This window comes from Corvus kubaryi, unplaced genomic scaffold (genome assembly GCF_017639235.1).
Source record: "Corvus kubaryi isolate FWS band 111438036 unplaced genomic scaffold, C.kubaryi_AGA036_p1.0 37334, whole genome shotgun sequence".
Classification (NCBI taxonomy): Eukaryota; Metazoa; Chordata; class Aves; order Passeriformes; family Corvidae; genus Corvus; species Corvus kubaryi.
In genome coordinates, this window is record NW_024581108.1 from 2,101,355 (window position 1) to 2,116,369 (window position 15,015).

General features: G+C 42.9%; 1 protein-coding gene across 1 annotated transcript in view; it reads left to right on the forward strand.

Annotated features, from left to right (window-relative positions):
* The window catches only part of TEDC1 (tubulin epsilon and delta complex 1), a 68,561-nt gene extending 53,789 nt beyond the window's left edge, over positions 1-14,772 (forward strand). The window contains exon 9 of the mRNA XM_042031038.1: positions 13,526-14,772. Within this exon, the coding sequence (XP_041886972.1) occupies positions 13,526-13,885 (360 nt within the window). The 3' untranslated portion in view covers positions 13,886-14,772. The remainder of the gene's footprint in view (positions 1-13,525) is intronic.
* Positions 14,773-15,015: the final 243 nt, after the last annotated feature.

Here is a 15,015-nt window from a genome sequence, read left to right on the forward strand (position 1 = left end):
ACTCATCAATATTCCTAGCAGGAGATCCGAGGCTGCTTGTTTCTGGTAAGTGCATGTAGAGATCCAAGTGATTGTTCATGGAAGGCAGTGTGCTCTCTCTTGTGATGGAAGGAGGAAAGGAATCATGCCTGTGCATCTAGTTCTCCTTTTGACAGCAGGATCTAAAATCTGCTTTAGACCTGAAGTCCCAAGTTACCCTGGTTTAGGGCTGGTGTGCATGAGGAAAGTTACTGCACATAAGCAGAGCTGGGAGATTTTCTGAAAGTCTCTTGCTTGCTTCTGAGAACTCTGTGTAGGCTGGCCAGACTTGAATAGTCAATGTTAAGCTTGCAGCATACAAAGGGTTGGAAAGATAAGTATTTATTCTTCGTTTGCAGATGCAACTCACTGTGCAGATTGCTGAATGAGTGCCGAGCTGTGTGAGACACAGAGGCACTCCGTGTACCAGTGGCTAAATCAGCAAACTGATTTCAAACACACACAAAAACTGTAACTGAAAATAAATTACCTAGCCTGACATTTTTCATGGGGCTTATGTATGCTAAAAGACTCCAGCTCCTTAGGGAGGAGTGGAACATTAAAAACTTGAGTGCCGTCTCCTGTTCTGTGTGCAGAACTCTGGGGTTTAGGTGTGCGTGGGTGAAAGTTTTTCTTGCTTCCCAGAAGGTGCTGCTTTCCCTTCCTTTGCCAAAATGTTTGCTTAGGTGACAGGATCAGTTAAAGTATAATAAATAACCAGTGTTAATATTTTACTTGCATTATTTATGAAGATGTTGGATACTGACCAAGGCAATGAAACATGTAATAAATGCAGCTGGAGAATTATACTCCAATAAATTTTAGATGAGCTTTATTTAATGATAAAGTGTAAAAAAACCCCATTGCAACGAGAGAATGTGTTTTGTAGCCACTGTAAATGTTTTAGTGCATTTTAAAGAAATAAGTGTAGCACTTAGGTTCTCACAGTTAAAGCACCGAATAAAACAAGGATGAAGACTAGGAATGTCTGCAGGGCTCAGATGTACAAGATATGGAAGCACAGGTCCCAGCACCACTATCTTTTGAAAAGCTTGGAGGCTGAGGGTGGGATTTGAGGTACCAGAAGCCACAAGGTTGCTGGATTTTGTCTTGCCAGTGGTGAGCCACTACAACACATGTTGTCCTCCACAAGGGCAGCACCGTGGGGTCATAGCTAATTCTGGCTGACAGAGGCCATGTTAAACACCACAGCCAGAGGCTGTATTTTAGATAGCTCTCCCTGAAACACTATTAGTGTGTTTTACTGAACCTTTCAGAGTGGGTTTTGGGGACAGTAACTTCCAGGAGGTGCTTGGCTTGCTTTGCAGCTCTAGGCAGACTGTGGGGATGGGTTCCCCCTCTGCCAGCGGGAGCTGGGGTCATTGAGTGCTTTGCAGCACTGCTTGGGGTTTTTTGGGGTTTTTTTGGTGAGTTGACAGAGGTGCTTTTAGAAGGATTATTTGCATTCATGCATTCAAAGCTTAACTTTGTTTCCTTTTTTCTTGAAACCTTGGCCTTGTTCTCTCAGTTGTCTGCCTGAAATCAAGGTTACTTGATCATAAGAGAAAAAAGTATCCACCTTGTTTCTGTCTTTGTCCCTTGTGCTTGTAGAAGAGCTGACATAAAAGTAAACCTGTAATTTAGTGTTGTCACATATCTTCTCTCCAGCCAGAAATGCATCTAAATAAAGCTTTAGTACGCTTCTGAGCTCCAAACTCATCATTTTGCTTCATTTTACTGGCTCTCTGTAAGCCCTGAGAGCTGTTTGATTGTCTCCCTTTGCAGGGCCTGGCCTTTAACTGCGGCAAGAGTCACAGGGGCCACCCCAGCAGCCTCACATCCACCTACAGCTGCTACTCACCCTCAGATTGTGAGATAATAGACACTGCTGAATGCATCTGAAGAGTAGTGGCTTTAGAAAATGTCTGCACTGAAACTCTGAAAATGTTTCCTGTAGAAAATCTCCACCTGGGAGTTCAAGTTCATTTTCCTCGTGCCATAGTTGTGGATAGGCTGTGTTGCTGGAATGACCTTTACTGCTCTGGATGCATGACTCCTGCCTTCCCTAAAAGCAGGGAGAAGAGTACAGGGATGGGTGCTGGGGGATTCTGCAGTCGTCATACAAAGCCCCTGGAAGGGACAAGGGAGTATTTTCTAACTGGAAATGAAACCAGTTTGGAGGTGAAAAAATTCCCTATAAGTCATGGGATTTTTTTGTTTTCTTTTTATTTGTAATTCTTGGATAAGAAAAACCCTTTTCTGAAAATTTGTATGACTAGGTGGTAATACCTTCCTCTCATCTCTATATTTTAGGAGTGGTTTGTATCAACATGCCTTTTGCTGGCTGTCTATACAAGGACCCCACTGCTTGAATTTCAAGTTTCACATCCTGTTCTCTTGAAGCAGGATAATATAGAGAGGTGCAAGGCACAAGCAGCACTCGTTCTGAAGTGGCTGCTTTCATGTTGCACAGTGATAAAAGAATTCTAAAAGCAGAGTGGGACCCTCCAAGCTTCTGCAGGCCACTTAGATCTGAGATGATCTGTCATCAGTGTTTGTCTCCGCTGCCCAAGATAAAAGTTTGGTAGAACAAATTGAAAAGTAAGTGAGCAATTTATTATCCAAAGCAATACTTGTCTGTTGCCTTCCTTTGTAATTTGTAGTTGTCAGGGTCTTTTTCAGAGTAGCACTGCAGCCTTTTTGCAAGTGTCTAAATTACTTACACTGGCATATTCTGGTTTTCATATCATATATTTTCAGTATGTGCCTATTCCTACTTTAATTTCTGTGATCTTCTAATTGAATTCAAAGATTTGGGAAAGTCTAGAGATAAAACTGTAGTTAGAAAGAAATGAGTTATGAAAGGCTGGAATGGTAGAATGGAACTTTTTAAATTACTGTAAATGCTCAAGATTTCTAATTTGGAGAAGGAAATAGGGGTTTTTTTCCCTCTTACTTCCTGTGGTGTGCATTCAGAATTTCACAAGTCTGGGTTGTGTCTCAGTGTAGTTGCTGGTAAAGAGTCTGCAGGTTTGATGATCCTGCTAGGAGCTGTCCCACTTCCTCAGAGTAGAGACTGTCCCGAGGGGCAGGCTTGCATATCTTCTTGGGAAGGAGCTGAAGAGGTTCAGGTGAGCTCCTGGCTCCAGAGCACAGGGATTCTGGTCAGCTTGGATCTTCTTGCTGAAGTTTCATGTCTGCTCTTTTTGTGCTGGCATCCTCTTCAGGTGAGCAGAGGTGGTGCAGAAATTTCTTTGAAGACCATTTATTATTTTAAGATCTGTCCTAGTCTGGATCTGCAGAGTTGCTGCAGTAGTATAATTACATTTTTGACTCCTATTTGTTTTTTTCTTTGAGTTCAATTGTTCTTCTCAGAAGTTAACCACTGGGAAGCGAATTTCATATGCCAAAAAATCAGAAGCAGAGAGTACAGAAAATATTATGGAACAGAATCTTGGAATCATAGACTCATTTAGATTGAAAAAACCTGCTAAGATCACAGAGTCAAATCCAGCATTGCCAAATCTACCACTAAACTATGTCACTTAATGCCACATCTACATGTCTTTTAAATTCTTTGGGGATAGTGACTCAGCCACTTTCCTGGGCAGCCTGTTCCAGTGTTTGACAACCCTTTCTGTGAAGAAATTTTTCCTGATATCCAACACAGACGCCCCCAGGCTTGAGGCTGTTTCCTCTTGTTCTATCGCTTGTTACCTGGGAGAAGAGGCTGATCCCCACCCAGCTGCAACCTCCTCTTGGGGAGTTTTAGAGAGTGCTAAGGTGTCCCCTGAGCAAGGATACTTTTTTATAGCTCTGTGGAAGAGGGATGGATCTCATGAGGCTTTCAGCATAGCTGCCTGAGTTCTGAGCTGCTTGCCTCAGGTATGTCCTTTAGGGATCCGTCCCAAGGGCTGTTCTTGGAGGAGCTGCCTCGATGCATCTCTTCAGGGAGTGAAGCTCCATGGCAGGAGGAGAGCTGGGTGCAGCCCTGACCCTGAGCAGCTCTGTCACATGGGCTCACTGTGCAGCTCTCACAGAGTTCAGCTGCTCTCAGGCCTAACAGGATTCATTTCCCCTTGGCTTTGCCCCTGTCGTAGTTATTTGTAGGCTCAGCACACAGGCAATGCTTTTATCAGTTGTGTGCTTTCGTACTGATATTTGGAGGGGTATTTGTATTTTTCTGGTAAAGACTCTGAAAAATATTAATGTTGTTCTCTCCTCTTTTCTTCATCCTGTATCCTTTTCCTTTATCTTAAGCTAAATTGACACTTCTGACTCCCATCAATGAATTTAGAGACATGAGTCTTAAGTACAGACCCATTGGATTATCTTAAAGAAAAACCAAAGTAAAAAGCTCCCAAAACAAACCAAGCAAACCCTAAGAAAATCTGTTATCTGTTCTGACAAGATCAGGTCACTCCTCGTTATTAAATTATCTGAGTCAAATGCTTTAATTAGCATCTAACTTTTCATTACTGTGCTTCCTCACCATCTTTCCATTGGAGAGAACAGTGTGGATGCTGATCTGAAGGCTTAGGAAGTGCTTTGCAGTATCTGATGTTTAATTGAAGCAGGGAGCAGCAGTGCCCTGCCAGGCTGTGGCAGCTCTTCTCCTCAGATGCAGCTGTGTGCGTTCTGGGCATTAGAACTGTATTTGTAGTTACAACATCTATTCCTAGATAAGATAGGTAACCAGCTTCTCCATGGCTTCCCTGTCAGTTTGTGTTGGAATAACAGTAGGTGCACCAGGAGCATTCTGATGGTGAATGTCTTGCTTTAAAATGCATAAGATTGGAGATGCATACATTCCTCCCTAATTGCAGGAAATTGCAGATCCCGACAAAATTTGGAGTGCAGCTGCTTGTATAATTACATCTTCTGTCAGTTGCTATAGCTTAGCTTTACAGCCCTTCTAAAATATCTTCATAGTTTATGGGACAAATAATGTCCCCACTGATATTACTTTGGGATCACCCCTTTCATTTATTCACCACCAGTTCCAAAGGCCTGAGATTTTTTCCTCATGCTGAACTAATAACGAATATTAAAAATTAGTGGTTTTATTAAGGTGCAATTTTGCTTTAGCTGCTGTAATTATTGTTAAGCCAAAAGACATTATTTAAGTTTCTTCCTGTTGCTGGGGGGTGGGTTTAGTAAGAAGTACCAATTCCTGTACCTCAAGCCAGTTTGATTTTGGTTATATGGAAACCTTTCCATTTCATGGCCTTAGGAAATAGTGGGTAATGGGTCATGGAAGAGTTGCTGGGTTATTGGCAACTAAGTGTTGCGATCTGCCACTGGCCATTGAATGGCAGGTAAGATACAGATCACAATTCAGAGTTTAATGAAATGTGTTGGCACCACTTACACCACCATCACAGGTGGGAAATGGTTGAAAGGTTAGAAAGGATTAAAGGAAGGGTAATAAAGGAATTCATTTGGTCTGGCTTTTTGAGAAGTGAGAAAAGTGTAATTACCAAGGCAAAGTTCATAGCTGGACTGTGTTCTGCAAATTCCTAGGCAGAAGTGGAATTTTGAGGGTATTAGACTTTAGATGAAAGATGGTATAAGCAGACCCAGTGGCTGAGGTGGAACTTGCTGAGAAAGGCGTGTTTTTAATCATAATTGGATTTCACTGCTGAGGTAGTGCAGTGATAGGGTAGTATTTTGATCTGCTGGAGTCTGTGTTTAGAAACCCAACACTATGTTTCTAGAAGAGACCCCGTAGTTTACCAAAATGTAGCAGAACATTGCAGAAATTACCAGGTGAGAGACTGTAGCCTGTGCTTTGTGATAGATAGACTATTCAAACAGTTTATTATGACTTTAATCCACAAATGCATGAGCATTGGCATTAAATGGGCTATTTCAAGTCTCTTTGTGTACAATCAAGGATCTCACGAGAAGAAAGAAACCTTATTTAGGCAGGACAGTGTGGGAAGTCTTCAGCTATTAAAATAGAAAGTGATGGTTTCTAGCTTTTTGAAACTGGTTAGTCTTGAGTGTGTAGAAATTGCAGCAGAAAATTAAAACCCTTGAAAGCTGACAGCAGAGAAGCTTGGTTCAATGAGACAAGGTTTATAGAGCTGCAGTACTAACTGTAACTTTCTTAGAGGCTTGAAATTACATTTGGGCAAGTTGCTATAAGACAAGAATTTGAAATTAGGGTAAGGTATTTTTTGCAGTAAAACACCTGCTTACTCAGTGTTGTGGTGTTTCCGGAACAGCTGATTTCAGATATTGCTTTTGCTTTAACTTGTGGGCTTTTGTACATAAGCAGCAGATTATTTTCTGAAGGTTGGAGGCCTGATTTTCCTTCTCAGCAAATGTTTGAACTTCATAGGGCCTGCAGGGTCCTGTCCCCCCCGCTCTATAATTTTTCCCAGCAGTAGGAGCTGCAGGACTTGATTTTCTGTCAATTATGCATTCACAGCATCCCTTGAAATAGTGCCTTTCTCTGCTCCTCTGAGGCTGAATGGGTCACTGTCTACAGCTAAGGAAGGAAAGCATTTAACCTTAACTATCATTGTTCCAAAAAAAAAAAAAAAAAAAGGCAAACATTTTTGTTAAAAGAAACTGGTGCCCCAGCCAAATTATTGTTTCTTGTTAAAGAAGGCTAAAGCCCTCACCCTATTTATGTGTGAAAAAAGCTTTGGTTTTATGTCTTTGGGGGTCACACAGACCCCTTAAGATACTGATTTCTGTTCTGTACAAGGAGAAGCAGTGCTGGCATGTTCAGTTCCTGCAATCCCTGATGATGTTTGAGGCAAACTCTGCTTGGGCATCTTCTTGGGTGCTGCTTTTCAGTGCTGCTCCATGTGCAGCAAGGTGCAGAATGCGTGTTGTACAGTGAGGAAATCCTTGTATAGGAACACAAAGGGGTTGTGGGTGGGAATTGTGGGATCCCTGTGACTATTTTGATTGTATTCTACTTTTATTTAATACTTACAGATATTGCTGCTGTGCTTAGAGTGAACTCTGCTCTTCCCTCCACTATGTTATTGGTACTCTTGCTTATTATTTCCTTTTGCTCTTTTCTTTTTTACTTGCTGCTGTTTTTTTAGTGCTGTCAAGGAGGACTTTCTAAAAGTAGTCTGCAAATCCTTGTTTATCCTGTTTTCTGTATCCTGTTCTCTGAATCCCAGATAGACTGTCAGCTGGGATTGCAGCTCTGCAAGGCATTTCTTAGGGGGTGGTAGGGGAAAAAACACTAAGGCAATACAAGGTATAAATAATGATCCTTTATAAAGTGTTTGTACTGATTAAAGACAAGTGCTTGTAAGGCTCAGCCCCTGGACTGATTTGGATTCCACTCTGGAAACAGAAAGCTCGTAAATCAGTGTTAATTTGCTATTCCTGGTTTCTAGTGCCCAGCTGTCAGGATTTCTGCCCCGCAGCCTCGGGGAGATGGCAATATCTCTGTGCTTATACCGCTTTCATTTTTTACTTACAGATCTTTATCTAAAATTGATGCTTGTCTGTTGAACTAGAGTCTGCTCAGTTTACATGGAGACTGAGAGCTCTGGGTAGCTCTTCCAGGCTGGTGAAGCCATGCTTGAGATGTTGTGATGTGCTGGGGAGCTGTTTGGGGCCAGGGCGTGGTGAGTGCACCGACTGGTTTGGCGGGTCTCTTCCACTCCTGCAGTCTCACCCTTCATTAATCTTATATTGCCAAGCATGTAGTATTTCACTTCATCCTTTCAACTCCCCAGGCACAGGGGCCTTCTGAGACGTGATAGGTTTAAAATGAAACTCGGAAATGAGCATCCTTTAGGAGTACAAAATTCTGCAAGTCAAATGCTGTTTGGTGTTTTCAGAGTTTATCAAATGTGTTGGGTTATTATGCCCTGATGGCAAAGGAGCATGACTTGGTGGCTTGGATATTGTATCTGTTTATATTTCCTAATTTCCTTTCACTCCCCAACCCCAAAAGACAAGATCTGAGATTTTTCTGTTTGTTCCTTGCATCTAGGAGCACAAAGGATGCTCCCAGGCTCATTGTATTTTCTGGCAGAGGCAGTCATCACAGTGTGTAGTATCCGTACAGCTTGGCAAGGATTATTTGTATTTCATCATGTATGCATGTGGGGTCTTCTCCCTGTTCATCAGAGAAATATGAGAGGAGGAGTGGACAGATAGGACTGGAGACAGAAAATGTGCCATTTCTAGGCTTTTGCAGAGTGTTTTTCTGAACAATGCTGTCCTAGCTGTTCCTGCAAAACTCCTAGAATAATATGAAGAGATTGGGGTTTAAAAGTAATGACATGATTCTGGTCTTTATAATCCACTTCAAAAGAAACTCCAGCTGTTTGGTTTGCTATTCCCTCTTTGAAGCTGGCAACAATACAATCATAAAATGGAAATGCTCCTATGAGTCCTCCTCCTCTTCCTGGAAGTGGATGTTTGGACCTTTCCTTGCTGCTGCTTTTTAAACCTCCATCTCTTGTTAGTGGCTTCCTTCAAGGATGTAATTGAGAGGCAGAGCATTCATTCACTTTCTGAGGCTTTCAGGTTGCCATGTGAAGTTCTAAAAAGCTGAAACGTTGACTTCCAGCATTTGGAAGATTGTCACTTTCACTAGGCCATTACTAGAAATGATTTAAGTAACAGGATGTGGTTATCTAGATCTCTTAGCATCTCTTTGGGATGTCTTGCATGTTGGTAACATTCTCTCTGAAGAAGTTCACGTTCAGCTTGCTTTTTAGCAGAAAAAGAACCAATTTGTGCGTAATTTTTACTGCACTTTTTATTAGTGAGTTATTAAAAATGTGAGAGAGATCAGCCTCTCTGGCATGATTCCAAGCCCTATGGAGTGAAATGGAGAGCTCTGGAAAGCTCATTACGAGAAAGGTGCAGGCAAATGTGAGGGAGCTGAGGGGCTGGAAGGTCTCCTTTTGAGGAGGGATCAGGTGAGCTCAGTGTGTAGGGCATCTAAGCAGTTGATGGAAGCAGAGCTTCACAAGATGGGCAGCAGAAAGACTGGGGCTGTCCACATGGCAAATTGTCACTCGTCCAGGGGAGGTGAATCTTGGTAACGCTGTTCTGGCCTCAAAACTGTGGAAGATGCAATGAAACTGGAAGGCAGCTTACTCAAAATATGCAACATGTTACCTATGCCATGATTTACCCACTGAACTCGTTGTTACGAAATTTATTCGAAGCCAGAGGATCCCCAGGACTGAAAATAGCTGGGATAGTACTGGCTATCCTTTTCATTCAGACAACTGTCTTTGGTTAGAAGCCATTTCAGAGAAGGCTGGGCTGAAGAAGTGCTGGGAAGTTAATCATGGTGTTTGCAGGCTTGAAGCCTCTTCTGTGCATTGGTGCAAAAGTTAATCCACCATGGTGGATTAACCAAGCTGCCTGCTCAGCCTGGATTTTGGATGTGCTTCCCCTTTGGATGTTCCCCTGTCCAGCTCTGTACTGGGCCCATCCTTTTCTGTTTTGACTTGGGCGTTTTCCTCAGTCAGATGCCAGCCTGAATGGTTTTGTAAACGCAGTATCCCAGGGATGTCCCAGGGAGATGGCAAATCCCTTCCATGCTTGATGGATGTCCTGCCGGGCTTGGTTCCACCGTGCTGGGGACTAGAGGCCACTTCTCTCTGCCCACCCTCCAGCCAGTGTTGAAGAGATCTGTTTTATTGTAGTGCTTATTCCTTTGTACATTCCTGCTTGTGGGTATGCTGGCAGTATCTGTGCCTGTGCACACTGCAGCCCTTTGCACTGTGCCAGGTTTGGGGAGGACAGCACAGGCTGGCTGTCACTTGAAGTCCCTTTTCAGTCTGACCTAAGATGCAGTACTGCTCCCTGCAACTCCACTTGTTTGTTGGCTTCTTGTTAGAACATGACAGTCATTACAGTTTTCCTGTTAGCTTTCAGTTCCTAATACCTTTTGAAGACTGATGTTATCTAAAGGAGAGCATTTGGGAGTGCTCAGGGCAGTTTGGCCCCTGTCCTGTCCCAAAGAGCAGTCGGTGACGTGGTGAGATGAAGAGCTGGAAGGGAGAACCCAACCTGCTGCAGAGCAGGGGATGTGTCAGTTTGAAGATACTGATTCCCTCTGTGTTTGGAGTGGATTTTCTCAAAGTGCACTGGGTTCCTTTGGGATGAGGATGGTTCTGTACAAGTGGAAGAGATGATTATCATGTTGTTGTATTTATTTGGAGAGGATGTGCAGCAGTTTTCAGACAGCACTATGCACCTAATTGGGAATTCAAATTCCAGCTGGTAGATTGAGACTGAAAGGCAGAGCTGTGGGATAGAAATGGGCAGGCACAAAATGCTGAGGCTCCTAATCTTTTACAATATGTTTGTTTAATACAAAGTGGTCTATTGAGATTGTTTTGCAGAGTAGAATAATCGTTGTGTGCTGACTAATGGGAGACAGCAAGCTGTTAAGGTGCATCAATTAACCATACAGGGGGAGATTATTGAGTATTTTCAGAAGCATTCAGGATGTGAAGAGTAGAGGATATTGCTTGAAAGTAACCCTCGGAGATTTTTAGCAATTGAAATCTATAAACTGCAACAAGAGTATTTGTGGCCATACATATGTTTGCAGAGCCTTCCAAGAAGAACAGAATTGGAGTTAGCTTTCCAATTCCAGAGTGTGCTGATAAGAAATAAATAGTGCTTTGCTGAACTTGTTATCTTATTTAATATGGATAATTTAAAAAAATTTCCCCTCTCCAGTTTATCTAATGTTATCCCAGGAAATGCTGGTCCTCTTTATAGAAGATAGCATGTGCAACACCCTTCTGATACTTGGATGTAGGTTCTGTTACACTTCTGTTTTCCTTCCTGTAAGGCTGTTGTCCTTGTCCTTACAACTGCTCCTGCTTCCCTATAGTAATTCCTGACCCTGCTATGGGTTAGAACTCAACGCACTTAGTGCTGAGAGGAGCATGCTGCTCCTCCATCACGTGCCTTGTTTAATGGATAATAAAATTCTCCAGTTTTGACTGGTGGAGATATGAAAACCTATGTTTCATTAGGAATGCTTTTTTACAGCCCTACTATGCTTCTGCTTGAGTTTAATGTGAAAAATAAATAACGTTTTGTGGGCTCTGTTTGCTGAGTGATGTTGTTGTTTGTAACTAACGGGAAATTTTTCCCATCCTGGATTCCACTGTTAAATCCACTTTGTGCAAACATCATTTTCCATTTATTCATTGGCTGTGGGAAGACCAGATAACATTGAATTTATTTTTTCAGTTTTGTTCCTTCTAAAGTGGTGTTAGAGAATTGCACCTCAGTTATTCTTACAGCCAACAGCAAGAGATGTCCCTGGGCTTCCTCGGGGATTATGATAAAGAGGGACCCCTGGTTCCTGGACAAGGACAAAGACAGACTTCTCTCAGCTTCAATTCTCTGTTCAAATGCCTTAATCAACAGAGGTCTCCTTTAGCAGATGGTTCTGCATCGATAAAGCCTTTAATGTGTTGGTAAAAATTCAGAGAAATTTACTCCTTTTCTGATGTGATTGATTTTCTTAATCTTCTTTAAGCGGAGGCTGAGGGGTGAGAATAACTCATCAGAAGACTATGGAGAGGATTAATTACTTGGCTGCAAAACTCATGAAGATATTCTGAAGGAAGATGTGGGATGCGTGAGTGAAGCCCTGATGAAGTTGGTGTCAGTGGGGAAATTTAACTGTGACTGCAGCCATCGCACCTGCAGTGTTCCACTGTAAGAGAATGAAGACTGATCCTCTGTATGTCATAACCTTCTGAACTTTTTTCAGTAATAAAACCTTCCCCACTGATCTGGGGAAGAAAAATCCTTTTTTTTCTCACAGACAGCAGCTGGTCTGATCCTGAACAGCTGTAGCTTGACAGTGGGAAATGCTGCAGGTGCTTTGCTACCTTAGGACTCTTATCCTTGCAGCTGGTGCTGCTTTGAGCTCTGCCTGATCTCTGGTGCTTCAGAGAGCTGCCAGAATATCCCTGACTTTACAGGGAACTTGTCAAAGCCCTGATCTGTAAGGTACTGATATCTTAATGCAGATCTGCAGATTTAAAACCCCAAGGAGTTGTTCAGCTTCACCCACAGGCAGGAAAGGGAGGGGTTGCAGAGCAGTTTCAAGGCTGGAAGGGTTATCATTAGCTCTGAGCTTGACCTGAGCTGAGCTTTGGCCAAAGGATTCATCCCTGGAGCTGCAGTGAAGTATTTCATGGTTCATTATCCTCACAGTAGGAAACAATGTCTTACTCTGAGGCTGAATATCTTAACTGGAATTTTCATCCATTTGATCTTCTTATGGCTTTGTCAGCAAAGTCTCATCTTTACCACGTTCTTTTCCAGTTTCTTTTAGGAACTAAAACAAATTACGTATCTGTCTTCATGAATGGAATATTCTGAACTCTCTAAGTTTCATTTTCCAAGGTTAGTTTTCTGGCCTGTGGGTCGTTGGGTGACCTGCTGTGAATCCTACTCTCTGTTTCCCTGTGGTTTTTTGAGGCGTGAAGTCCAGAACTGCACACAAGTCTCAGGAGAGCTTTGGGATCTGTGCAGGTTGCAGAGGCAGCATCGCTTTTGAGAAACTTTGCTGCTTTTTGACTGAGTTGAGTTGGCAGCTTTTTGCCATAGCAGAAATGGGAAATCCCATTGGGCCAAGAACCATTTCCCTGAAGGCCTTAGCAGGGTGCCTCTTTTACAGATGTTTCCCCACTGACAAGTGCATTTTGAGATGAGTCACTGAATTCATATTTAATCCACTAGTAAAATTGGCAGGGCAATTACCATCTTGCAAGTTCTTCAAATCATATTGTTAGAGAACATTAAATCAAATGCTTTGGAAAAATCCCAGTATATACAATTGCTTTTATCATCCAGAGTGTGATGCTGTCATGAAAAAAGCTTTATTTTATTGGGGCCTGTCTTCAGTGAAAGTGTGCTGCCTGGTACTCATTTTGGTCTTGGCCTCTGCCTCTTTGTCTCTGCTCCATTATTTTCCTTTTCCTAATTGTTACCCCATAATGAGAATTGAGAGTTAAGGAATCGCTAGCTTACGATTGTCACCCCTACTTTTCAGCATTGCCAAGTGCAGAAAGCATTTACAAACTGAAATAATGCTGTTATTCACGAGGCAATTAATCTGTTACGACAACTTGGTGGCTTAAAGCACGACAGGGATGAAGGTCACTCTGCTGGGTGTCCCTTTTTGCTGTGTGTGTTTTGCTCTGAAGCCAAACCACCCACTCCCCAGTAAAAAGGATGCATGCAGAGGCCTTGTGAGTAAGTCATCACTGGAGGGGCTGCTGGACTGGCAAACAAATGACTACAGGCAGCTTTCTGGTTACTGAGGCTGCTGCCTGATTGAAAGCACATGTTAGCTTAATTCAGTTTTCACTGCCACACACTTTAGTTTACACTAACAGTTGGCTCTTCTTTCTGGTACGTCCTAGTCTGAGCATGATGTTTTGTGTTGTTTCCTGGCGGGAGGATTTTTTTCACAGAAATGTACCCTACTCTTCCCTTCCTGTTCTTTTTCTTCCCTCTACAGGTGGCAGCAAGAGAAGAACTACAGAAGGAAGGGTTCTCTGCCGCCACTAGAAAGATACAGGAAAGCGCTGAAGTGAAGCTGAGAGGTCTTGCATTCATTCATGCTCCAAAGAAAAATAAAATGCATGGTTCGTGCAGGCTGGTGCTGAGAAACAAACATCCTGCCAGCAAAATGGGCTTTGGTCAGTCTCAGGTATCCAAGGAGCCTGTTTCAGCTGTCAGTGCTACAGAGGTGATCAGAGAACTGCAGATGAGGGAGGCCAGCCTGCAGAGAGAGCTGGAGCAGCTGCGGGAGGAGTGCCGGCAGAGGCTGGATGAAATTGCAGAAGGGCTGGAGGGAGTGATTTGTATCTCCCCTTGAAGAGGTAAAACTGGACTGAGAGGAGCAAAGGAATAGAGTGGCTTGATCACGTTGTGCAGGCTGGCATGGGGGAGTGTGAGCTGAGGAACCAAATGTAATTTGTAATTCTTTAACCTGGGAATCGTAACTCGTTACTGCTTTGTGAGTTGTACTGGGGCCATAACCTCAGTGCTCTCTCTGGAGCCCCTTTATTGCTCACCTTGCCAATTAAATTCTGCATTTGGCCTTGGTGGGAGTGTGCATAAATCTCCCTTTTATCTTCTGGATTTCTAGTTCTTCTGCCAAGCACTGGACTCTTTTACAGTGCCCAGCTGCTAGGCACGGCGTACATTGAGGCTGTGCATTGAAGTACTAATTGCATTCAACATTTTCCAGCAATTGGAAGAGTTCATTAGTCAGAAAAATCCAAGTATTGGAGAACATGAAAAATACCAAGGCTTAGAGAGATTGGAAATATTCAAGAAAGTGTGTTGTTTTAATTCAGCTGCTTGGAGTATTTGTAGCAGCTGTAATGTAGTCACAATAAAGAAAAACAAATGCCTAATAATAAATAAAGCACTGCAATGATTTCATTTACTGGTGTGATGCACTTGAAGTAATTGGGTTCTCAAAGAGAACAAACTAGAAACCCATTCCATCAGGTTATGAGTCACAATGAAGTCGATGACTTATGGACCTGCTATAGGAAGTTTCTGTGATACAGAAATACGACCTTAACTTCCAAGCTTGAGGAGTCTTCAAGCTCTGTCTCTGAAGGCTTCTTCCCTTGGAACAGTGAAATGCTTTTCCTTTGGCCTTAATTTCCTATCCTTTCCTGGTTTGCTTTCACCGAGGAATATTTTTATATTCTAGTTGTACACTTTGAGGAATAAATAATATTTAAAGAAGCCAGTCTGCTTTTCATTTGTGAATTGCTGTGAGCAGTGGGATTTCCTCCATCTGGGAGAGCAGCCCCTGGGAGCAGGGTGTTTGTGTGTGTTGTCCAAGGCTGTCAGGCACAACCAGTGTTGCCTGCTGGCAGCTGGCACGGGAGTGACACACGGTCCTGGAGCAGAAGAACCCAGTGGGACTGGTAAGATCCATGTCTGGGGCAGGTGGCCCAAGACTGCTTCTTCTGGAAGAATCTCCAT